This window comes from Sciurus carolinensis, chromosome 9 (assembly GCF_902686445.1).
Source record: "Sciurus carolinensis chromosome 9, mSciCar1.2, whole genome shotgun sequence".
Taxonomy (NCBI): domain Eukaryota; kingdom Metazoa; phylum Chordata; class Mammalia; order Rodentia; family Sciuridae; genus Sciurus; species Sciurus carolinensis.
The window spans coordinates 131,462,467-131,487,852 of NC_062221.1; the positions used below are offsets into that span (position 1 = coordinate 131,462,467).

General features: G+C 39.9%; 1 protein-coding gene and 1 pseudogene across 2 annotated transcripts in view; one reads left to right on the plus strand and one right to left on the minus strand.

Annotated features, from left to right (window-relative positions):
* Positions 1–25,386, plus strand: part of Mrps6 (mitochondrial ribosomal protein S6) — a 73,033-nt gene that overhangs the window by 39,412 nt on the left and 8,235 nt on the right. For both annotated transcript variants that reach the window (XM_047565341.1, XM_047565340.1), the window contains one exon: positions 10,336–10,475. In XM_047565341.1, coding sequence (XP_047421297.1) covers positions 10,336–10,475 — 140 coding nt within the window. The remainder of the gene's footprint in view (positions 1–10,335; positions 10,476–25,386) is intronic.
* Positions 22,757–24,558, minus strand: LOC124993470 (replication protein A 70 kDa DNA-binding subunit-like; annotated as a pseudogene).

A 25,386-nucleotide genomic window follows, 5' to 3' on the forward strand; every position in this document is an offset into this window, starting at 1 on the left:
AGTTGCTTAGTGCCTCGATTTTTGCTGGGCTGGCTTTGAACTCCAGATCCTCCTGCTTCAGCCTCCCGAGCCTCTGGGATTACAGGCGTGCACTCCTGCACCTGGTTTAACAAGCCTTTTTTTTTTTTTTTTTTTTTTTTTTTTAACAAGTCTTAATGCCCAGAAGTTTTGAATCCCCAGGACAGTTCTATCTGAGGGTAAGATGCAACCTCAGATGATACAGAATGTTTAAAAAAAAGCATCCTCGTTTGTAAGGCTCCCAGCTGATTGCAGTGTGTGCTGAGGAATTCATTGTGACTTTACCTTTTTGCCTGTGACTTAATTGTGAAAGAAATGATTGGTTTTATGCAAGTGAGCCCCAGACTTGTTCTTAAATGTTATTCTTTGACTCAAGACTCCAGGAACTGCATTATGGTTGAACTGCGTAGATGAATGTTAACTCTGGCACATAAATAACTGGCAACTAGTAAATTCATACAAGGGTCAGTTTCATGTAATCATGACTTGTCTGTGCAGTAGCTCTTTAAATTATTAATTTGTAGTATTTTAATGCCAGTGCTGATATTGATGGCTCAACATGGGCTTGCTGCATGGGCCCCATGGATGGGTAAGTCTGGTTTATGACATAAAGGCATTCTGCCGGCCTTGTAGATAAAGTTACTTTATCTGCTTTTTATATTTGCAAATTCAGTCAACCGTTACCTCACTAAGAAAAACTATGACTCTCTAATTTTTGACCCTTGGTCATAGGACATTAATATGTACTTAAATCAGCCACTGAACTAGTCATCAGATTGTTGTTGTTTTTTTCCTTTTATTTTTTTCCATTCTATCCTTCCAAGTTTTTTTAATTTTCATCACATACCTCAAGGAATGTATTTTCATGTTGAATTTCCCAGGTCTCCAGAATCTTATTCCTGGCTGCATGGCTATAGAATGGGCAAGCTCTTCCTTTTTTCCTTATCACCTTGGCTTCATTGGCCACTGTAGTGCCAGAACCAGACTTGGCCTGATGCTATCACATCCTTTGGTTTTGGATTCTAGGGTAAGTGATTTCTGAGCACCTGACTTCATGATTCCAATTTTTCCTGATTTCCCAAGAGACGGAGTAAGAAGTTGAAGTAGCTGACGATGCTAGAGGTACCAATGTGCAAGGCTTTTTCAGGAGCCTCAGCAAGTCATCTCTGTACAATATTTCTCTATTTTTGAAAACCTATGTGGATATGGAGTCAATGAATTCTAAGTGTTTAGGTGTTAATCTAGGACTTCACAGAAGTCACAAAATATTTTATCTTTAAAAAATTAAATGAAACTAAATTTGTGCCCAAAGGAGTAAGGTTCTCATGTAGCCATATGCAAAATGGCATGGAGTTTCCTCAAAAAATGACAGCTAATTACCATGTGATACCAAAATATATTTCACTAAAAAAAACTATGAGTTTTTATGGGTATATGTAGCCAATTCTGGGTATAATCTCAATGAAAGAAACACAGCATATTAATGAGACACCTGCTATTCCATGTTTATTGCAGCAGAGGTGGATAGTGGAGTCTGGGAATGACAGGGAGATTGTAGGGGGTGGGGGTGATAAAGAGAAGCTGGTAATAGGGTACAAAAATACAATTAGATATAGGAGGCTTAAGTTCTAGTGTGTTGTAGCACAGTGTGGTTCAAGTTAACAGTAATTTATTTTACATTTCAAAGTAGCTATAAGAATGGAATTTGAATGTTCCCACACTAAGAAATGATAAATCTTTGAGATGATGGATATGCTAATTATCCTGATCTGATCATTACTGTGTGCATATGTACTGAAATATACTAAAACTCAAAAAACTGACACATAATTGTATATACTTAATGGAATCCCATAAATAAGTACAATCCACAAATATACAAAATTATGTATCATAATATCAAATTATGATGTATCAAAGTTTTTTGGAAAGTTTTGTTTCTAAAACAACCTTTTGTTGCTTATTGTAAATCAGGTAATAGCACAAAGTGTAAAAAAAAAGAAGACTCCTTATTTATTACCCAGGGAAGACTAGATGGATCCATACTTCTTTTGATCTATGTGTATATAGTTCTTTCTTTTGGGGAAAAAAATGTGGCTATATTCTACATACTGATTTCTCTTATTAAAATGTCTTTGTGCAGATAATTAGGTTCAATTCTCTGGCTACATAAAAACATTTTGCTTGTTCAATAATGAAAATAATTCATTGAACCCCTCATTCATGAACACCCAGATTTCTATGTATTCACTGTCCTTGTAACTTTCAGTGAATAATTTTATAATTACAACCTTGTACTTGGATATAATAATTTGTTTAAATTCTTAGATGTGGTGGGATTGAAAGTATAAACATGCCCTCCAGAAAGTACATTTTTACCAACATCGTAGGTGAGTGAGTGAAGAAACTGAAGTCTTAGGCAAACTATTGCCATGGGTTGAAAAGAATCAATGGCTTCTACATGTACCAAATCCATTCTGCCCCAAATATAAATGTTTCAGTCTTTTTCCTCTTCTATCCCACCGTTATCCAGACCTGCTTGGTGAATATCCTAAGTGGCCCTCTTTGCACCTCTCAAGGGTGTTCATTTTTTAGGCCCTTCTCTAATCAACAGTCAGAAGTAGTTCTTCATCTGAGTTCTTGAAGCACGGTTGCCTTTTCACTGCAGTCTTGCCTGTGTTTCCATCTGCCTTTTACTAGTATTCTCCCAATGACCGTATTCATGTCTGTGTCATTCACTGCTTCACTTATTTTGGAGAATGGTTTCACAGTAAGCAATTTGGACATACTTGTCTGGGGAAAGACACTTTGAGAAGAATATTTCCAGATAAATAGTAAGTTCAGCCATAAAACATGTTCAGTATTTGACTGCTCCTGATTGGCCACAATGGCAGTTTCATAAGGCTCAATTTCTGTTTCTGATACTCACAGAATTTGGTGTGTCCATGAGAGATGATTCAGTTTGCTCCCTTCTGTGCTGGAGGAGAGAAGTGTGTAACTCCTGTATGACTCACTTGTGCCATACAAGTTACCTTACAGTAGCTCCCCAATAAAATCTCTTACATTTATTTCCCCCTTATTGATTACTGAATATGTAATATATACATAGCAATTTTTAGGGTTCTATAGCCTTAATAATTAAGTGCTCCTTTGTTAAGTCTGAACTATGAATCTACAGAATACAGTCAAACATTATTTTTAAAATTTGGTGTATTTTTGTTTTTGCAGAGTATGTAACAGTGGCTTATAAAATGAGACAAGTTTCACTGCATTATAGTATTTTCCTAGTACACTTGGTGTGTATTTGATTCTGTCTGTTCTTCCTCCCACTCCCCCACTTTTTAAAACTTGTTAAGTTTTTGTTTAGTAGTTACTCTGTATTTATTGCCTGTCCTGTTAACTATGATTCATGGAAAAGTAGTAGAGCAATTAAGTTTTCTATCTTTGACCTTTAAAAGGTATATAAAAGTTCACTTCCAGTTACTGGTGCATAGTAACCCATTTAGGTAAGTGGTCATGTTTAAACATGTATTTAGGTGTCTTTACATTTCTTAGGAACTCATCCTTATGGATGACATTCTGATTTTAAATAGCTTCTACGTTTGATAATTTTTTAATCCTTAATTAGCTAGAACAATTGCAACTGATGTTTTAACAAATTGTGGGGCAAAAGGGGTTCTAGAATCAAAATATGTGCTCAAACAGTTCTTGGGTAAATAGTGTCAGTGGGGCTTTGCACATTTAGGCAGGGCTGAAACTTCACACACTTGAGGTAGACGGCTGTCCACTGTTCTTCCAAGATCTGCTGTTTGCAGAATTTCTGCCATTCCCCTGGAGATCTCTTAACTGTAGAAAGGTTAGTGCTATGGATTTTCTTTTCCAAATTGCTTTAAGAATTCTCAGCAGAATTTCCAGGAATACTCTCTCTATTGAAAAAAGTTTAAATTTAAAGGAAATTTTTAAAAGAGATAAACCTTAAAAATTTAGCAAAGAATGAGAAAGCTTTTTGCCTTTACATTTTCACAGGTTTTCATATTTTCTGTCCTGGCTCTACCTGCTCGATGGGGTCCTACAGCTCAGTAGGAGGCAGACTGGAAGAGGGCAAGGTATAGGTAGCTGCCGTGTGCCCTTAAGTGTTGTGGGTTCCAGGTGTTTTTAATTTCCCAGTGGATGTGGAGGGTGGTATTGTGCTAGTTGGGTGTTCTGAGAATGAATCTCTGGCTCAAAATTCTCTTTGCCCTTGAACCTAGTCAACAAGATAAATTTGTTGGCAAGTTTCTTTTCTGCAACGTAAGTATATGTAATTAGATCAAGCATCAATCATTGATCCTCCCATGAATTATTGGTTAAAATAACTTTATTTAGAGGATTTTGTTTTACGGGAAGTAAAGATGCCCGTCTGTTGTTCTTCCCACCTCTTTGTTCTCATCTTTATTATAGAAACTTCCTGTTAGAATCGCTAGAACTGCGGTTTTCAGCATACTATCTGAGGACCCTAGGGACTCGGGCACTATGAAAACCATACAGTTGACCATTGAACAACATGGGTTTGAACTGCATAGGTCCATTTATAGACTTTTTTTTTTTTTTAAATCTGTGATCAGTTGAAAAAGCTCAAACGAACCCACATATCCTGGAAATATAGAAAAAAGGAAAAAATACATCATAAATACTTAGATGATAAGTCTATTTTATCATAAAATACCCAAAAGTATTCACAAATCTTTTATAAAGAGTTAAAATTTATACATGAACATATTTAGACTGTACGTGGCACCGTTCTCTGCCAAGAAAAAGAGAATCGTGAACAAATGTAAAGGTACAGTATTGAATCATAACTGCATAAAAGTAGAACACACTGTAATTCTGTAATTTCCTAGCTACCTCCTGTTGATGTAGTGAGCTCAAGTGCTGCAGGTATCTATTTAAAGCTCTGTGTGGCTGTAGTCACCATGTGAGCAGTTCCTCTGTACAGTAAAAAGTGATCTCTGCCATTTCTCATGTGTTTTGCTGTTTGTAATTCATATAACATAAAAATATGTTAACTGATTCCTTGTGTTACCAGTAAGGCTTCTGGTTAACAGAAGGCTATAAAGTTTGGGGATATTCAGAAGTTAGGCTTGGATTTTCAATTTTTGTAGTTGGGGTGTCAGCACAGTTAATCCTGTTGTTCAGGGGCCAGCTGTAGTGTGTAAAAGAGCAAGCTCATTGACATAAATCTGGATCCAGTGGTACCAACTTCCACTGGTATGGACTACATATTCTTCACCATCACACAGTCGCAGTTTTCAAATAAGGCAGTTACTTCCGAATGCCCTTTAGAATGATGACTGGTACAAGAATAGAGAAGAATTTATCCTTTGTAGGGGATTTAGAAGTGGTCGGGTTCAACCTTCCACCCACAGCAAATATTGTTGGAGACTGCCATCCAGTATCTTACTTGTGTATCTCAGGTGATGGAGAACCAGTACTTTACATGCAGTTGATTTCATTTTCATACAGCTGTATTTTTCAGAAATGTGTGTGCTCTGTAAAACCCAAAGACAGTTTCTCTGTAAATTTTACCCTTTGATTCTAGTCTACCCTTGAGGTCAAATCAAAAAACAAATCTTATCTTTTACATAATATACCTGCAAATATTTGAAGTTAGCTGTTGGGTTTTCTTTGTCTTTGTATACTAAAGGCTGCAGTCATTTTAGTAATTAATGTAAAAAAATGATTTTAATTTTTTATAGGATTAATTTTTTAAAATACTATTAAGTTGAATTATACTTTATCTTACCTTACCAGTGAATACTTATAACAATGTAACTTTTTTTCTTTTTAGATACACGACAGTATATTTTGACATATACATACATGAAGTGCAACCCATTCCAATTAGGATGGCATTCTTGTGGTTGTACATAATGTGAAACTAGACTGGTTGTGTTAAAATAGTCTTTTATCAGTTTTGAAATGTACAGTACATTATTATTAACTCTGGTCACTGTGCCATGCGATAGATCATTATAACTTATCCCTCGTAACTGAAACCTTTTACCCTTTGACTAACATGGTACTTCTCCCCATTTTCTATCCCACTTTCCCCCTGTAAATTAGGAACAACCATCCTACTCTTCATGTCTGAGTTCTGCTCTTTTAGATTCCACACATAACTGAAATCATGCTGTAGAACAATGTAACTTTAACATTTATATTTGTATATTTGAACTTGATGTCTGAATATTTGAAATGTTTAATATAGCCGTGCACTGAATAATGGCATTTCATCAGTGACAGACTGCATATAAAATAGTGATCTCATAAGATTGTATGACAATGATGGCATAGTTGTCTTTGTGTGAGCACACTGTGATGTTTGCACAGTTACAGAATTGCCAAATGATACATTTCTCATCATTAAGTCATGCATGACTGCATTTAGGTTCACTTCTACTAGATGAATTCTGGATATGATATCAGTATTAACAGCATTTTGGTACTAAATAGGACAACCCTAGTATTGTAATTTGGCTTCACTATTATAGTCACTACCCTGGCAGTGAGTTCTAGTTCATGTTCATTATTTCTTTTCTACATTTTTTTTTTACTCAGTCCCCCCCCCCCCACCCTACTATATGTCTTGCCAAATGTTTCATTAACGTACTGGTAGGTTGGAGGAAAGTCTCAGGGGTACTGCTTTGAGTTGGGTGGGGAAAGCTCATTACAAAGCATGCATGACTTAAAATAGATGGAATTAAATGGCTCAGAGACCTTGCAACAGAATCATGGCAGCAAGATAATTTGCTTTCAATAAACCATAGACTTTTACAAATTGTGCTAAACAGACTTTCCACCCCTAGTCTAAGGTTTCAGTTTTTTTGATCTCTAGATTTCACCAAATTAGGTAGGCTGAAATTGTCAACCTGGGTTGATTATATTAAGAGCATGTGGATGGGATGGTGAGTATAGAATCTGATCTGAGCCCTGTGGTAAGTTGAGGCTGTTGGGATTCATTAGGTGGTACACTGTGTGTCTCCCTGATGGCCCATCCTCTGGGGCATCACTTTTTGTACCTCAGTCTGTGGCCAGTCTCGTGGTTATCTGGTGCATTTTAGGGTGAATGGATTGAGGCCCTAGTAACTTCTTCAACCCATCACAATGCAAAGCAGGAATTTTCTGAATAGTAAAGAGTTTAGGTTTTGGGCCATATGGTCTCTGTTAATTATAGATCTCCCTTTAAGCACAAAATCAGCTCTAGACATTATGCTAATGCATGAATTGGCCATGTTCCAGTAAAACTATTTGCAAAAACAGGTAGTGATCTGCATCTGGCCTGTGGGTCCTGATTTGCTGATCCTGCTTTATTGTGAGGTAGGGTATATGGGACATGATGAGTGACCCTATATACAGGAAATATTTTTTCTCCTCCTTCAGTCTTTTTGAATTTGGGGGTAATTTAAAGTTGCAGTCGAATGTGACCATTTAAGCAGTCTTCAACATGACCTTGACATACAAGAGTCAAAGAAATGTATTTTGATATTTTTATAAATTATATTCTTGTTAAGCAAGCAGGCTTTCCCCATTTTTGGACAAATGTAAAAGTAGAATCTTTTTTATTTCACAAGCTTTTACTTCAGAAGCGGGTACTCCCTAGTTCATGCTGTAAACAATTCATTTGGAATTTAAACAAGACATGAAATTTTGAGATATTCCTTTTTAATCAAGCAAAGCCTAAATTAAAATTTATGATTTAGGTAACTAATCAAAAGACTTTAAGCAATCAGTAATTTTTTTTTAATCCCTCACCCAATCTTTATTTGGATAGACTGTACATCCACTGTTTTATAAGTTAATTGATGCAGTGCTAGGTCAAGAAACAGCATCTTTAATGAAATGAAATATTATCCTGCTGTTAATAATGAGGCTTCTGCAGAGATATGAAAATGTTTTTGTGAACTACTGAAATGTGAGAATTCTGTTTTCATGTGATTAGACTACTGCATATACTTGATACCATCATAATGAGCAACAGCCATAGAATCTTTACATAGTTAATGGGAAGAAATTTTGATCCCTGATTTTATTGTTTTCAGGAAAATTCTGTGTTATCATAAGGTTGGTTAAATATAGAAACATAACATTTGAGTGGGGATTATTTAAGTCAGTAGTGGACTACACCATGAAACGAAAGTGAAACTTTTCTAAACTTAAAGCTAATAGTGAATTGGTAATGTCTTAGCACTGTTTGTCAGAAAGAAAATTTATGAAATATAGTGGGTGTTCCATGGTCACCAAAATGACACTTGTTTTGCAGTTTCTGATCATTGCAGCCACAGGGAGCTATTCTTCAGTTCCCTCCTGTACTTAAGATCTTGCTTGTGGTGTTCCCCTAGTTCTGAGAAGGTTTGTTCCCCTAGTTCTGTTTGCCACGCCTCCCGCCTCCCCTGGCTGTTTTCTTTTTCCTTGCCACGGGCTCTTCACTTACTAGCTGCCTTGGCATAGCATCGCTTAGAAGCTCAATTCCAAGTCTGTAAACCTTCTCAGCTCCTTTTTTACTTTTATTTCTTGGTGAAGGTTAAATACATAATAATAAAACACTGGACCAATGTCAGACCTATAGCAGTCAGGCAGTGAATCAGAGCTGTCATTGTCCTCATTATTTAAAAATGCTACATTTTAACCTCTTGACTGATCCATTCCACACTGACTCCTGTCTTCCTCTCACCTGTTTTTTCTCCTGAAACACTTTGCTTAGACTTGTTTGCCCCTTGAGCTCTGACACTTTCTCCCTGTCATTGCTGTCCCACCTCTACCTTGGGACAACATGTTGCTAAGTGCCCCTGCACTAACCACATTATGGCTCTTTATCTTCATTCTCAGCCCCACATTCTGGAGGCCATGTCTTTTCTTAATTTTTTGTGACAAGGCAGACCCTGATATTCCTCCTGGTTGACTTTTGAGTCCTCTTGTCAGTTCTCTGATGTGTGTGCTCTCCAGGGTTCTGTTGTTAATCTTCTCTCTTTTCCTCCCCTCCTCAGGGCTTCCAGCAGCCATCCTCACAGATGACTGTAAAACTCGCATCTCTAACCCACCTGTATATTGAGGTTAAGATTTCTATCTTGGGGTTCAACCTTGGGAGCCATGGACATCTCAGACTCAGCTTGTCCTAAGCCATTCATTTTTTATTGTTCCCAGCTAGTTTCTCCAGATTTCTGTTAGCTTCTGACAGTGCTATTCTCCAGCTATCAGATTGTGGTGACCTTTTTTGCCACAGTTTACCCTCCTTCTCCACATGGCACCAGTTGGATTTTCCAGGTTTACAGTGAAGTATCTTCCTACATTTTTTGTTGTAGTTGTTTTTGTTAATGCATGTTCATATAGAGATGTCTGGAAATCCTTCAGATGTTTGAAGTTTTTTATCTCCGGGTGATTGGATTTTATATTGGCTGAATTTTATTTTTTACTACAGGCTTTTATTACTTATGTCATTGAACCCAGTCTGTTGTTGTCTTCTCATCCCTCCTTGACCTGATCTCATCCTGTGGGACTCCTGCTCTTTCCTCAGTGACCTCATGCTTTCTTACCCTTGTTCCTGTACTTGGTGCCTGGTTTGTTGTGTGTTCCATATCCAGTCTTCATTTTCAGGGCTCCTGCAGAGTAAGCTTTCCTTAACGAGGCCCTTCTCCCAGATGAATGCATTTCTTCCTTCTGTGAGCCCTCTGGTCCCTCTGCCATTCTTCTGCTTTCTGAATCTTCATTCATGTGTTTTATTAGATTGTAAACTCCATGAGGGCAGAGATTGGATCTTATCCTTCCCCCTTTTGGTTATAATCTTCTAATATTTCTTTGGGGAACTACCCCTTCTCCCACTGACCATGGTTTTGGTAGAATGGTCATCTAAGGTGTTCTGACAACAGTATGCTCTTCTGGAGTTTGAACTTTGAGTCATAACATACAAGGACTGACCAGTGATTTGTACTGATTGTACCTGACTCAGGTGTTCTGAAGAAGCCATTCATTAGTTCCTGCCTCTCAGATTCCTGGAGCTGCTCTGGCCTTAGAACTCTCTGAAGCCTGGTTCTCCATGTTTTTCCTGTATCTGTGAGCTATCATATCCTTATAATAAACATCTCTCACACTCTTATTTTAAGTTAGCCAAAACCAATTCTGTTGCTTTTATCCAGAGATTCCTACCAGTAGAGCTGTTATGATTGGAACTAACTGTACTTAATGACTTAATCATTCTAGTCCTCATATTGACTGTGATGATTCTTTTTTTTTTTTTTTTTTTTTACTTCTCTTTAAAAACGAAAACAAACAAACAAAAACCAGCCAGAGACTGCTGCAGCTTTGAAACGGACGATAGAAGCACTGATGGACAGAGGAGCCATAGTGAGGAACTTGGAAAACCTGGGTGAGCGAGCACTTCCTTATAAGATGTCTGCCCACAGTCAGCAGCACAGGAAAGCGGGGTAAGTTTCTTCACAAAGCATGTGGAAAATGTCTTTGATGGACTCAGAAGAGAATACTGATCAATCTTAGAAATTATGATTTCACAGTCAAATTCCTCTTGTATCAGGTATCATTCAGGTTGTATCATGGCAGTGTGATGTTGTAAATAGGATGCAGTTATGCTGGCCCTTGGTAGACTATAATCAGAGCAAAATAGACCATCCTACACACAGCAGGCTGATGAGCTGTCTTATGGGAGGCTTTTCTTATCAACCTGAACATCTTTGTCCCTGGCATTTTCTTTAACTTTTGCCTTTAAAACACCTCGGTGAACAGCGTGTGTCCACATGCTCAGCACATCCTTTGTGAGTATGTAGGTTGCAGAGTAGCAAATGTGCTTCTTCTGACCAGTGTACATGAGCAAAGCTAATCCACAGGAGAAATATGGTTTTACCCACTCTGACTAGTGATCAGTTTCTGTACTGGCAGTTTTGTAAATTATGTGTGGAGGGGGTTTGAAGTTTATTTAAGCTTCAGTGGTGTCTTTTTTACACCTAAGGGTTTTGGTTTGGGGGAAGAATCTTCTCATGTTTTGTTGGGTTTCCTAGGTGGGTATTAGAGAAGATGGGAATCAGTCTTTAGCACAATAGGGCAAGCCCAGGGCAGAAGATGCCACTCTCCCTCCAGTACTCAGCAGCTCTGTGCGGTGAGCAAGTCACTTAGCTATTCTGATTCCAGCTTCCTCGGGCATGGAATTCAGGTAGTCTTCTCCCATTCATATTGTCCTGGGGACCAAGCAAGATAATCTGCAGATGTGCTTTGTGGACAGAACACTGCTTCAGTCTTGTTTTGCTGTTGTGTGCGGGTGCAGTGCATGTTGGGGCCTCTGTGGAGTCATACCTCAATAGAGGCTTTCTTACTGCATTTCAGCTTCTGCTGGGATGTGGCACGTGCTATAGACCTCCTCTTTTGGTTGCCTCACATTATTTTGTGCTAGTGTTCAGCTTCTTGAGAGCACCTGGGAAGAGAGTACCTGAGCATTGCTAGGCAACAGGAAATACCCAATGGCTAGGCTTCTTCCACAATCATGACAGTGAGGGATGGAGATCGTAAGGGGTCTAGGTAACCAGCCTGCCTGCCTACCTTCCTTCCTTCCTTCCTTCCTTCCTTCTCCTAGACTTAAGCACAAATGGGCTTTAACAACAAGGCTATGATTTTGTTTAAAAAGGAGCATTTAAGTCAGGTGCAGTGGTAGGTACCTGTAGTCCCAGCTGAGGGAGAAAGATGAATTGAACCCAGGAATTTAAGACCAAGCTGGGCAACTTAGCAAGACCCCATTTCCAAAGAAACAAAAGAGAATGAAGCGGGTAAGATCTGGCTGGAAATTATTAGCCAGGTTCTCAGGTGGAAGGCGCTGCATGCACGGGGAGAAGAGTCAGTTTCCTCTTCCATGTGGTACGGGGTGTCCTTCTTCCCTTTTTCCCAGCACAGGACTTGACTTTTTTGAGGGCTAGTATGACCAGCACCCTGGGATATGCACTTCTAACAAGTGCCTAGGGAACACTGATGGTGCTCATCCAGGATCACGCTTTGAGCGCCACCATGGGAACTCTTTAGTTTCAGGCCTCTGTGTGCAGTGCTGGGTGTGTGTGTGTGTGTGTGTGTGTGTGTGTGTGTGTGTGTGTGTGGCAGGGGTCACTCTTTTCTTTATGGGTAGAATAAATTCAGGTAGTCCTGTACTCTGGATTCCTGACCACAACTGCATGTGCTTCACCAAGGACTTGTTAACAGTCACTTAGTTCGTTGGCCTTTAAAGATCTTATTTCTGTTTTTTTGTTTTTGTTTTTGTTTCTCACTTCACTGTCCTCAACAAAGGAGAAACAGCATACATGTCTGTGTAGTTCAGACATAGAAATGGGATACCCAGCTGTGGTGGATGAGGTTCAGGTTTTAAGCTTATTTTTCTGAGACAAGTCAGTGTCTGGTATTTATTTGCTTTAAAGGTACTCTTTTTCAAAATGTAGTCTCTGAAACACTAGTTTATAGAGATGGTCTAAGACAAAACAAAACAAAAATGGGGTATGTGATTGATTAGGTGTACAAAGCCTTGCATGATCTAAAAACTCACAAGCACTGGCATATAAATGGTGAAAAGCCCTTCAGTTAAATCCCTTTGACTATATTGCCTTTTAATTTTGTAATATCTGTGAATATTCTCCACAGTGACTTTTGGTCACTGAGCATATGAGGGCAAGTTTATTTTAATAACTGGATAGAGAGTTGGAATCCAGTGGCGTGTCCTGATGGGAGCTTGAAATTAGTTGGATACTCTCTTGGCTTTGGCCAGTCCCCCCAAGTCACTGACCTTGGTCATCTTTTCCTTCTGTTGGTAAATTCTTCATATGTATTGCATATAGTCAAAATGGTATTGCAGACATTTATTAAGTAGATTATGTACCTGGGTCTGCTAGAAGCTGGGAAGGCTCACTTTTAAAAAATACTTAAGAAGAAACAGAGTGGACTTGTCACTTATGCATTTAGCAGTCAAAGTTTTGGCTTTTTTCTAGCAGCCCAGGAGACCATGACATATATCTACAGTTTAGGCGAGGCACAGATTTTAATCTTGATGCTGGTTTATGAAACACTTTTAGCTGGCTCATGGAGTGAGCCTGGATGCCCTCTGAGAATCCACATTCCATTATGGTATTGCTGGTATCGTGTGCTTTTATTTTTACATTCACAAGAAGAAGTGGTCTATCTAGTGGTATCCATAGGTCTCAGGATGGTTCCTGGTGTCAAGGAATTTTCTGTCTAATTAGGGACTTGGCTGCTTAGTACTAACATAGATACCAGCAAAGGGACTGTGTGTGAAGGTGCCTCATAGCAGTAGGGCCAGACCCAGGCTGACCATCAGGTTTCTCTGTCACAGTTAGCTTCCCAGCATGTTGGGCAATTGCCACTGCCATTCTCTATCCCCACCTCCTCTCCAAATCAGCCCCCTGCTGCACACAGGCCAGATGGGCTAAAGGATAGACAGTGCCTGGCAAGGAGAGAGCCACTGCCTTAGGGTTATCACGGTTGTCTTCCAGCAGGGGACATTTTGGAAATGGTGCCATACTTATTATTTTATCAGCCTATTTCCAGGTTATGCCAAAAATAAAAATATAGTCATTATAATACCAAATATTAATTTGGCCAGTCCCTGCTTTAGAGATAGGTTATGTTCCAGAAAGTGTTGTTTGTAACTAAGAACTTGTTTTCCCATTGTAACAACTTGGTTAAGTTCCCAGTCTGGTCCACAGAAATTTACTCAATTCTTTATCTCTGAAGGTCAGAAGTAGATTGGCCATTCATGTTCACCTGAGGATCATTTTAAATTTGTTTATAAAGATACTAATCTGTGTTCTACCTGGCAGCAGAATGGAGCCTGGGTCTGCTCATCCTTATCAGGGATGGGGACAATATCTCAGATACCTTAATAAAAGCTATTCACTCTATTTTCCTATTTCCCTAAGGGTGATACTGTCTCACACCAGGTACTCCTCACCCCCACCAGGTGATGTGAACTTAAAAAACAGGGTGAAGTTGACTGGGTGCCCCTGCTGTTTGGGGTGGTTGGGGACTTTTAAGTCTCCCGAATCAGCTTTCCAGATGGAAGCTTCTGGCCTCACTCACCCATGGTGCCCAAGCCAGAGCCAGAGGGGTCTTAGGAGAGCAAGGAACTGCTCCCTGTTCTGGATTTGCTTTGGTCCCTTTCAGGCCTCTTCATGAACTGTCCTCTGTGCTTTTATGTTCCCACCTTGATGTGCTTGTCTACTCCCTGGGAAAGGCAAGGTCAGCACTGTGAAGATGCTTACTATATTCCTTGCTGTCTAAAAGGGGAAGGATATCCCCCATACGGTGAGAAACAGTGGGAGTTGATGCTTCTTACACCCTGGAAAGGAGCAGGTGGCTTACTGAGTGCTAGTTTACAAGTCCCCCTTTGCCAGAATACACAGCTTCTTCCTCTAGGGCTGCACACCCTTTGAGATCCTCTTTCCACTAGATGGGGCTGGACAGGGAGAGATTTCCAGGACAGCAGGGGGAACTGTAGAGGAAAGAAGCTGGTCCATATTTCGGTGTTGGGCTTCTGTGTATTGTAAAAGGCTGCCTCAATGGCTTTGGACTCCTTTTACCAGGTCCGATTTTACTGCTGTTAGACTGGGCTAACCTCTGGATGCCTGTAAATAAGAATTCTTCAATAGTGAAAGGGGTTCTTGCCTCTTTTCACCCCTTCTTTTTCCATTCTCATCTGCTTTAAAATTTGGATAGGTGCTTATAGCAAAGTTCTGCTGGCCTACATACAAGTTACCCTTCTATTTACGGGTAAGCAGAATGATAAAAATAACTGACTCTATGGTGAATCAGTGGAATTTTACTGACTCGCTCCCCAAATGTATCTGCAGTTTACTCCAAGAGCGCTGGCACCACCTCTAGACTAGATTGATTCTCCTCTGTAGTTTTCCCGTTAGCTAACATTTCCATGTTCTTGTGCTTTCCTGCCAGCACTAAGTCAAGGCCAGCATCCTGACCCCATTCCTGAGTGTAGGTACGCTGCAGCCTGTTTCATGGCAGGCTGTTGTGTCCTGGGAGGTTTCTTTTAAATGGCAGTACCCCAAGATTTGTAAGGATTCTGCTGCAGGTTTATTGGTTTTAAAAATGAGATCCAACAGATATAAAAAGAAATGGGGCTTTTCCATGCAGACAGTGCCTCCGTTTTAAGGTGAATAATTTACTGCCTCCGTGAAGCCTGAATCCAGAAAGGTTTAACCAAGACAGTCTAGGAACTGGCCTCCAAACAGATCTGTTTCCTATCTACAAAAAGGCTCCAAGACGCTTCAAGGCTGCGAAGCCCTCCTTTCCCCTCCCCCTCCCTCCCCTACTCCCCCGCCCACTGGGAGCCACTGAGCTTCAGTGGAAATTTCCACTGTCTGACAGGGGGAAGGGAAGGGTGTCTGAGAGAGACAGAGACAAAGAATGTAACTCCAATTCAGGCAAGCTTTTTTTGTAGAAAACTTGTAAATACAGGGTTAAGACAAAAATGCAATTAAAAAAAAAAAGCCACCACTTTTCTTCCATTTAAGTATACTACAAGAAAACAAATTTTCTCCCTTAAAACCTGGCGGAGTGGGACTGGGAGCTGGCAGCCACAGGCAGTCTTTACTGCCTGGTGTCAGAAGATGACCAGGAGGTACCCAGGGTCTGGGATGACCCTGGGGGCACGGAAAGCAGCTGTTTCCCTTGTGAGGACACTGCTGTGGATGGTGTTCTTGTTTTACAGCACTGAGCACAGTCTGTCCTGGAAGCTATTTCTCTGGGTCTTTTCAGATCTCTGTAGATTTTCAGCCTTTGTAGTAAAGAGTATTCTAGTGTGAAAATGTCTTAATTCCTCCTCTTCGGGCGTCAGTCATCTCTTCCACTTCTGCAAAGTTGGTGTGCTTAAAGTTAAGGCTTTTCTATAGGGAAGAGGGGTGCTTAGGTAAAGCTGATACCAACCTTGTAGGTGCAGAGATTGTATAATTAGAACCACACATGGGCAGACATCCTTTAAATGTAAACACTGCGAGGAGGCATTGTCTTATAGACAGTGGCAGTGCTTGTATGCAGAACCGTTTCTCTTACACCATATAGCACATGGCTGAAGGTTCTGGGAATGTGTAATGTAATTAGATTTTAGATTATTTTTCCAAAACGATTGTCTATTTGTTGGTTCAATCACTGACTAGAATAAAATGGAAAGTTAGCTCTTTGGAGTATTTTATTATTTTTTCTCATTGTAGTGTCTGCTTTTGGGCAGTTGCAGTATAGTCATAACCCTAAGTTGTTCTGTAGTGAGGAGTTTATAGTGAGGATAAGGATGGAGATAAGAGTCCATGTGTGTAGGATTTCAGGTCTTGTGTTCTGATTCTGTCTACATTGGTGAGGGCAGGAAGCAAGCATTGGTAATCTCATGGTGGCTCTGTAATCTCCTAGTTCCTCCCCTCTCTCAGGCAGCGTGAAGGTGGGGCTAAGGGTCCCCAGATTCCTCTGGAGACACTCAAGCCTCTTCTGCTTCCTGCCCTTGAACTCAGCTCCTGAATTTCAGATCCTGCCCCTGTCAGGATGTAGGGAGTGGACATCATGGAAGTTCCAAGGTCATTTTTTCCACCTAACTCTTGGGACTTGAGCTGTCATGAAAAAAGAAGCAAGACTGTCAGGCTTCAGGAACTGCCGGACCCACAACTCCAGGTGAGTTGCAAGGCTCCTAGGTGTTCACATCTGCAAAAAGCCTCATTCTCATTCTTTTGGTTATTTGTAGTTAGTTAAGCCCAGCAGCTGCAACTGTGACCGTGTGTCTGTGACTGCTGTGGCATTGCCACAGCCTCCAGCAGGAGTGGGAGTCTCACTGAAGTCGTGGAATCCTGGGTTTCTGCTAGCACAGCAGCTGGACTGTGTGTTCCAGGAAGATGTCCCTCCTCATGGTTTCAGACTCCTGAGGTTTGCCTGTAGGGCACTCAATATTATCAGTTAGGTTTGCCCTGATGATAGGACAGGGGAGAGGAGGAATCTATACTGGAAGTAACAAATAATTGATCAGGGTCCTTCATGTGTGTGTGTGTGAAGGTCATGATGGACCATTAACCTGTGTCCTTGGGTCACTCAGGCAGATAGGTTGAGTATGTCCTGGACTTCTGCTTGGTTATCTCATGGTGAGGAGGTAAGGGGCTCTTGCTTTCAGCTGGGAGTGTCAAACACAGAACACAGAAAGATCTGCCAGCCTCTGAGCCCTTCCCCCTTTTTCTGTTTGGAGGTGTTTCCTTTTCATGGAAATTTTCATGGTATAATAAGGAGCCATGGAGTAGAAGCAGTCTTTGCCACAATAGCCCCAGGCACAGATCAGCAGGGAGATAAGCGTGAAATGACAGTCATAAGCTGTGGTTTTGGACGCAAACCGGCACTCTTGTTTGGGTTTGGTTGTTGAATGAGTGTCATGAAGGAGTTAGAGAGTAAAGGAGAGTGGACTTTTGGTGGCAATGGGGAGCTTCCAGAAGCCATTTCACAGCCCAGTTCTAGGATTTCCAGACCTTTATCTAGGCCTTGGCTTCAGAGATAGATGTAGTAGGCAGAGGGAGGAGCAGTGGGGTCTGAAGTCTGGAGCTCGCCTCTTAATCTTCAGGACCTGGGGCAAATCACTTCCCTTTCAGGGCTTTGATTTCCTCCTGTGAGGGGTTGGGCTGCATTGTCCTTATTGTCCTTTCCAGCAGTTAGTCTATGATTTTGTAACTCATTTGGTTCCAAAGCTGTCAGCGGTGTCTTGTGTCCTAGAGTTGAAAGACCTGCTCTGTTTGAGTCCTGGCTGTGGCCACTTAGTAGCTGAGTGAGCTCAGGCTAATGATGAAACCTTTCTGCAGTCTCTTTGAATGATTTTAGGTTCTGAGGCTCAGGGGATAGTGTAGGGAAACTACACACTAGAAAACTCTGGGGGTCCTCGTTGCTGGGAGAGCAACTGCTGGACCCACACCAGCTCTTAGCTGTACTTCCTCTTCTTCCACTTTTCTGATTTCCCCCATGGAGTGGGGTTTCTGCTGCCCTCATCCTCCTCAGAAGCTGTTTAAAAGATATGAAAGCACTTTGAAAATTAGAGTGCTATTATTACGTAAGGACCTCTTTTTAAGTTCTGAAATAAGAGGTTTGTGATCATCTGGCTTCTAGCTTCCATCCTTGGGTAATATTTTTGCCCATATCACAAGATGATATCCAGAAGCTCTGGTTGTGTTTCTTAGGATTATTTGGTGAGTGCTGCTCTGTGAAGAACATTGTTTAGGAAGGCTGAAGATTGAGTGGTGGAGGGTGAGTTGATTGGCAGCTGTAAACACACTTTCTTTTGGAACATGTGGGCTAACTTCTAAGATAACCCACAAAAGTGCCTCAGACCTGTGATGCCGTTGAATAGAAAATGGAAGAAAGCATTTCTTGCCCATTAATGTTATTGTAAGTAATCCACGACAACCCCAGAGAGTATTGAGGAAGTTGAAGGGCAGGCTTTACTCTGGAGAGCAGGAGATGGCTGTGGACTTCCTGGAGGAGGGACTTGGAGCACTTCCAGAGATGGCAGTGATAATGACTCTTGTCACTGGCTGTCTCAGAGCAGCCAGCCCTTGGTTAGCACCTCTCTCCATGTTATCCCACACACTGCCTTAAGTTGCCAGCACAGATCTCCAAGTGGAATAAAGTAAGAAAAGGCAAAGAAAGAAGAATATAGACACTTAGAGTGTATGTTTGTGTTCAAAGGAAAACCACTGTCAATGAAGTCTGGTGGGAATGCTAGCAGATAGAGAATAAGGTCACAACTCCTGCATGGTAGCTTGGAAGGACATTTTGATGAATAGTGAGCAAAAGGACACATGAATGAATGGGAAGAAAGAAGTGCTGGGGAAGCCCCCGCCCTCTACCACCAGGTGGCTAAAATAAAATCACTGGAGGGCAAGGGAAGTGAGGAAAGGACTGATACTGGCATAGAGCAGGAAACTGGAGATTGTTCATACTTATTTTTTAGACTCTACTCCAGAGCCTTGCTCAAAGCAAGCAATCAATAATTAAATGTGGAACAAATGAGCAGTTGATTCGTTGGGTGTTTGCAACCCTATTGTCTGCTGTGTGGGAGAGTGAAATAAGCAAGTAGAATTAAGCCCTGGCCAGGTTGGTGCATAGTTTTCACAGTAAGCAAATGCACAGTGGAGGAGTTTACACCATTTCTCAAGGAATCTAGGAGTCTTCATCAGTTATAACTTCTCCCTTGTCTTTCCTACACCATTATAAGGTCATTCGCCAAGTCCTGCTCATTCACCTTCCTCAGTACTATTTTAAAATCAACAACATTATAGAGGTATAATAGACATATAATAAAACTGCACATTTTTAAAGTATACAGTTTAATACGTTTTGACATACACATACACCCATGAAATCACCGCAATCAAGATTGTAAACGTTTGTCATCCTGTCTTCTGCCCTTGAGATCCCTTTCCTCTTGTCCTCCACCCCAGGCAACCTAATTGCTCTCTTTCATTTCAGATTTGTTTATATTTTCTAGAATCTTACATAGATACAATCAGGCGGTATGTACTTTTTACTTGAGTTTCTTCATTCAGCATAATTATTTGAAGACTCATCAATAGTGTGTATCCAGAGTCTACTCCTTGTTGCCAAGTTGCATACTACCATATGTTTATCAGTTTACATTTGACTGATGTGCATGTTGCTTCCAGTCTGGGTTGCTCCAGACAACAAGGCATAAACTGTTGTGTTGACCCATGCTCTAAATTCTCTTGGGTAAATACCTAGAATTAAAATGACTTGATCATAATAGCAGGTGTATTTTTTTGTTTTAACTATTCAAGAAAATGACAAATATTTTCTCAAATTGGTTGTAGTACCTACAGTCTCACTAGTAGTGTATGAAAGTTCAGGTTTCTCAGTCCTTACCAACACTTGCTATGGTCAGTCTTCTTAATTTTAGCCATTTTAGCAGAAATCACTTTGTGGTTTTAATTTGAATTTTACCAATGATTGATGCTTTTAAGCATCTTTTCATTTACTGTTTTTTGTCATTATATATCTGATGAAATGTGTTTTCAAGTTTGTATTCTGGATAACAGTAATTTATGGAGTTTTAAATTTTTTTATCATAGTCATCTTTAATTTTAAATGAAGTCTAAATTGTCATATTTTCCTATTATGGTTTGTGCTCTTGGTGTTTGTTGTATCTGAGCACACTTGTCTTAACCCAGGGTCACAAAGACTTTCTTGTTTTCTTCCAGAAGTTTTATGGCCTTATCTTTCACATTTAAATCTATGTTCCATTTTGAATTCATTTTTTTATATGATACAAGTATGGAACAAAGTTCAGTTTTTGTATAAGGATTTTGAAAAATCTACTTGAAAATTTTATCCTATCTCTACTGATATTCACATTTATTTCCAAGGTCTGATCTATTTGTTGTTAGTATGTATAAATACAGAAATTTTTTTGTCTATTAATTTTGTATTGTACAGCTTTGCTAATCACAATGGTTCCAATCTTTTTAATAATTTCTTCAGATTTTTTCAGTAGTCATGTCATATGCAAATAAAGACAGTTATATTTCTTTCTTAACAATCTGGAAGCCTTATTTCTTTTCTTCTTCTTTTTTTTTTTTTCTTCAGTATTGGGGATTGAACCCAGGGCTTTGTGTGTGTGAGGCAAGTACTCTACCACTGAACTGCGGTCTATCCCCTTTTTATTTTATTTTCTTGCCTTATTGCACTGGCAAGAATTTTCAGTGCATTGTTGAATAAAATTGATACTATAGAAGACATTCTTGTTTGTTCCCAGTGTTAGAAGAAAGCTGACTTTCATCAGTTGTTGAAATGTCATCTGATGGATTTTCAAAGGTGTCCTTTGTAGATTCGAGGAAGGTTTCTAATTCTCTCTGGTTTCCTGAGAACTTTTTTTTTTAATCAGGAATGGGTATGGGATTTTGGTAAATGCTTTTATTAGCCCATATTGAAATGATTGTGCAGTTTTTGTTTTGTTAGTTTAATATTGTAAGTCACATTGGTTGATATGTTTTTTCATATGTTAGGCCAGTCTTACATTCTCGGTATATGCCCAATTGGTCATGATGTATTGTTCTTTTTATATATTACAGTAGTCATTTTGCTAAAGTTTTTCATCTATGCACATGAGAAATTGATCTGTTCTTTTTCTGTGATGTCTTTGGTTTTGGTATTAGGTAATGCAAGCCTCAAAACAAACTAAAATGATTTTCCTCTTTTCTGGATGAGTGTGTATTAGAAGTAGTCAGTTTTTCCCTTAATATTTGGTAAAATTCACCTGTGAAACCACGTTCTTTTTTTTTTATATTTTTTTTTATTTGTTAATGGACCTTTATTTTATGTATTTATTTATATGTGGTGCTAAGAGTCAAACCCAGGGCCTCACACATGGTAGGCAAGCGCGCTACCACAGAGCCACAACCCCAGCCCCAAAATCACATTTTTGGTAGGAATGTTGTGAACAATAGATTTAATTTCTTGTGTTAGATACAGGGCTGTTCAGTTCATCTAATTCTTCTTGTGAGCAAATCACATTTTTGGTAGGAATGTTGTGAACAATAGATTTAATTTCTTGTGTTAGATACAGGATTGTTCAGTTCATCTAATTCTTCTTGTGAGCTTTGGCACTTTGTATGTTTTCAAGAAATTTTATTACTTTATCTGAGTTGTCAAATTTATTGCAAAAATTGTTCATAATATCCTCAACTATTTTTTTAAGTTGATAATGGACCTTTTTTTTTTTTATTTATATGCAGTGCCAAGACTTGAACCCAGTGCCTTGCACATGCTAGGCAAGCACTCTGTCACTGAGCCACAATCCCAGCCCCCCACAACAATCCTTTTAATATTTTAAAAATCTGTTTCATTTCACCTTTCTCATTCTCAATATTGATAATTTGTGTCTTATCTCTTTTTTATTGATCTGACCTAGAGACAAATCAATTTTATTGCTCTCACTGACTAATGTTTGTTTCATTATTATTCTGTTTTTCTTTTTTAGAGATTTCTGCTTCAATCCATCCATCTTATCTTCTTCCCTTTTATTGAATTTAATTTGCTCTTTTTTCCAGTTTCTGGAGGTAGAAACTGACATCATTGATTTGAGGCCATCGTACTGATGTCAGTGTTTTTAGTAGTATAAATTATTTGCTATGTACTATTTTAGTGACATTCCCAAATTTTCAATATGTTGTAATTTCATTCATTTTAAAGTACTTTGTAATTTTCTTTTCATCCCTTTTGGTTCATTCTTCATTGAAATGTACATTTAGCATTCAGTATTTAGGAGATTTTCCCACGATCTTTCTTAAGATTTGAGTCCCTTTAGATTTATTGACATTTATTTTATTTTTATTTTTATTTTTATTTTTTGAGTGACATAATTTATTTCACTGTTTGCAGAGTTAGGGTCAATTACTTGTAGCATAATTGCTTCTTGAAGATAATGCAATTTTAATAAAATTGACAAGAGCCTGAAGTCAGAGGGAGGGACTGGCTATGATAACTGCCACTGACCCCTGGCCCTCCGAGAACTTGGTTCTTCGCCTGTGTCCCAGGAAGTGCACAGAGGGGACACTGCCAGTCCACCACAGAGGTGCTCTGCACTCTGACTGTCATGTGGGGTAGGAAGAGACGGACTCTGTTTTAGCTGATTTCAAACTTGTGCCCAGTCAGCACTGCTTTCCTACATCACTGCACTTCTCCTGATGTTCACGATCAGTCTTTTGCTGTGGTCTCTAGTCTTTGGGCTTACATCCATCATGGTGGCCTTGATTTAAGGCTCATCATTGTAGGTCACCAGTTTGACCCTGATTCTGAATGTAAAGGATTGAGAGTTGGTGTTCCGAATATTTGCTCATTCTTCTCTTTTAATTCCTCAGAATAAGCAGCATTTTGTCCGAGGATAGCTTTGGCAGACTCCTGGAAACAAGTCACCTACAGATTTTCTTGAAAATCTTCTATATTTGCCGACAAGACCATACAGTACTTAAAATTGGCAAATTCACTGTCACGCTTCTCACAGTGGTATAGTCCATTCTGTTGGTCAGTCACTTTCTTACAGCAGTCCTGTGTTGGGCGAGTCTGGTACATACGTTCTCTTTGTGAAGATACACCACTGTTGCCATAGAGCTAAAAGAGTCTGCCAGGTTCTCTGATTTAACCTCATGTAAGGTTTTCCAGTTGGTGTTACTTGTTCTACTGCTCCACTCTTTAAATCAGAGATGGAAACATCTAGGCTTGTCCTTGTGAGTCGAACCATCTGCGAGCTTATAGGCCTCTGGGATGTCAGGATTCACAAAGATGATAGTGCTTGAAGACAGTATGGAAAGGTCTGTCTATCAAAATTGGAAACTCTGGCTCCTTTAGTGGCCATCACAGGCTGTCTAGAACCATTGAACTTGTCAGCATCTTCTCCCCACAGAGGAGCAGCTACTGCTTCCCTGACATGTCCACTAAATAGATACTTCTTTTAGAAACTTCTTTGTTGTTAGACTTTATTGTGATTTTAGTAGCATCTTCATAGCTCTTGCAGATCCCAATTATGTCTACAAGTGAGTCTTTAGACTTGTTCTCTAAGTCACCAATGGCAGTGAAATCAGACTGAACTGAAATCAGATTGATGGTCATCTTCACAGGGCGTGACAGAAGTCTTATTATTGAAAGTCATCTCATAGTCATTTTTAACAACAGAATTGTTAATCTTCAGGGTGCCTTTTGAGAAATAATACACCTTCTTAACTTCATTAAGGGGAAAGAACTTGTCCACTTGCTCATGAAAGCAGTAGCTCTGATTTCACCACTTTCATCGACTAGTTCTATACAGAAAAGTTTCCCTTCTTGTGGAGAACCACTCCAGGTGCAAATTTGACTTTTATTGGTAACACAAGCACAAATAGTTCACTTGTGCTGGAAAGGGGTGAGGCTGGCAATGGGTACCACTTTGGACTGCATCCCCCCCAGAAGTATACAGTCGTCTGGTTCCTCCAGGTTTTCCAAAATGTCTTTGAGCACCATAAGCCACAGATGCAGAGGAACCCACTCCTGAGCTCCCATTCTGTTGCTGGAGCTTGCTGGATTGACTACTGAGACAGCAGAAGGAACTACTTGCTGTTGCCCGTGTCCTTCATTACAGGGCACTGGTTTGCTAGTCTTCAATCTAACCGTTTCGGCTGATTTCAAAACTTCTGAGTCCATCAAAATAACTACTCTCCTTCCATCTTTCAGAGTTCAGAGTGTTAACAATAAATTGATTAATATGGTCAATACAATTCCTGGATATCGTTCTTCCTCAGCAAAAAGGTTCAGCTGTGCTGCCAACAATAGAGTGTTCACTCCATCACTCCATCACTCGTGAGCAGTTGGGCACGGGGTGGACTGCTCCATTGTAAGGGAACAAAGGTCAGTGACCTGGAGGACGGGTTTTATGATTACGTCTCCCTGTTGCACTATGGCCGCAATGGCCCCCTGGCTCGGGGGGCTGACCATGGTTCCACAGTGCTCACTCCTGCACTCGCGCTCCTTGGTTCCCCAGCTTCACTGACACTTACTTTATTTTTTAAAATTTATTTTTATTGTAAACAAATGAGATACATGTTGTTTCTGTTTGTACATGGAGTAACAGCATACCATTTGCATAATCATACATTTACATAGGGTAATGATGTTTGATTCATTCTGTTATTTTTTTCCTTTCCCCCCACCCCTCCCACCCCTCTTTTCCCTCTATACAGTCCCTTCTTCCTCCATTCTTGCCCCCCTCCCACCCCCCATTATGTGTCATCATCCGCTTATCAGCGAGATCATTCTTCCTTTTGTTTTTTGAGATTGGCTTATCTCACTTAGCATGATATTCTCCAATTTCATCCATTTGCCTGCAAATGCCATAATTTTATTATTCTTTACAGCTGAGTAATATTCCATTGTGTGTATATATACATACACACCACAGTTTCTTTATCCATTCATCAATTGAAGGACATCTAGGGTGGTTCCACAGTCTGGCTATTGTGAATGAGCAGCTATGAACATTGATGTGGCTGTATCTCTGTAGTATGCTGATTTTAAGTTCTTTGGGTATAGGCTGAGGAGTGGGATAGCTGGGTCAAATGGTGGGTCCATTCCAAGTTTTCTAAAGAATCTCCACACTGCTTTCCAGAGTGGCTGCACTAATTTGCATCCCAACCAGCAATGTATGAGTGTACCTTTTCCCCCACATCCTCCTCAACACCTATTGTTGCTTGATTCTTGATAATTGCCATTCTCATTGGGGTGAGATGGAATCTTAGTGTAGTTTTGATTTGCATTTCTCTTAAG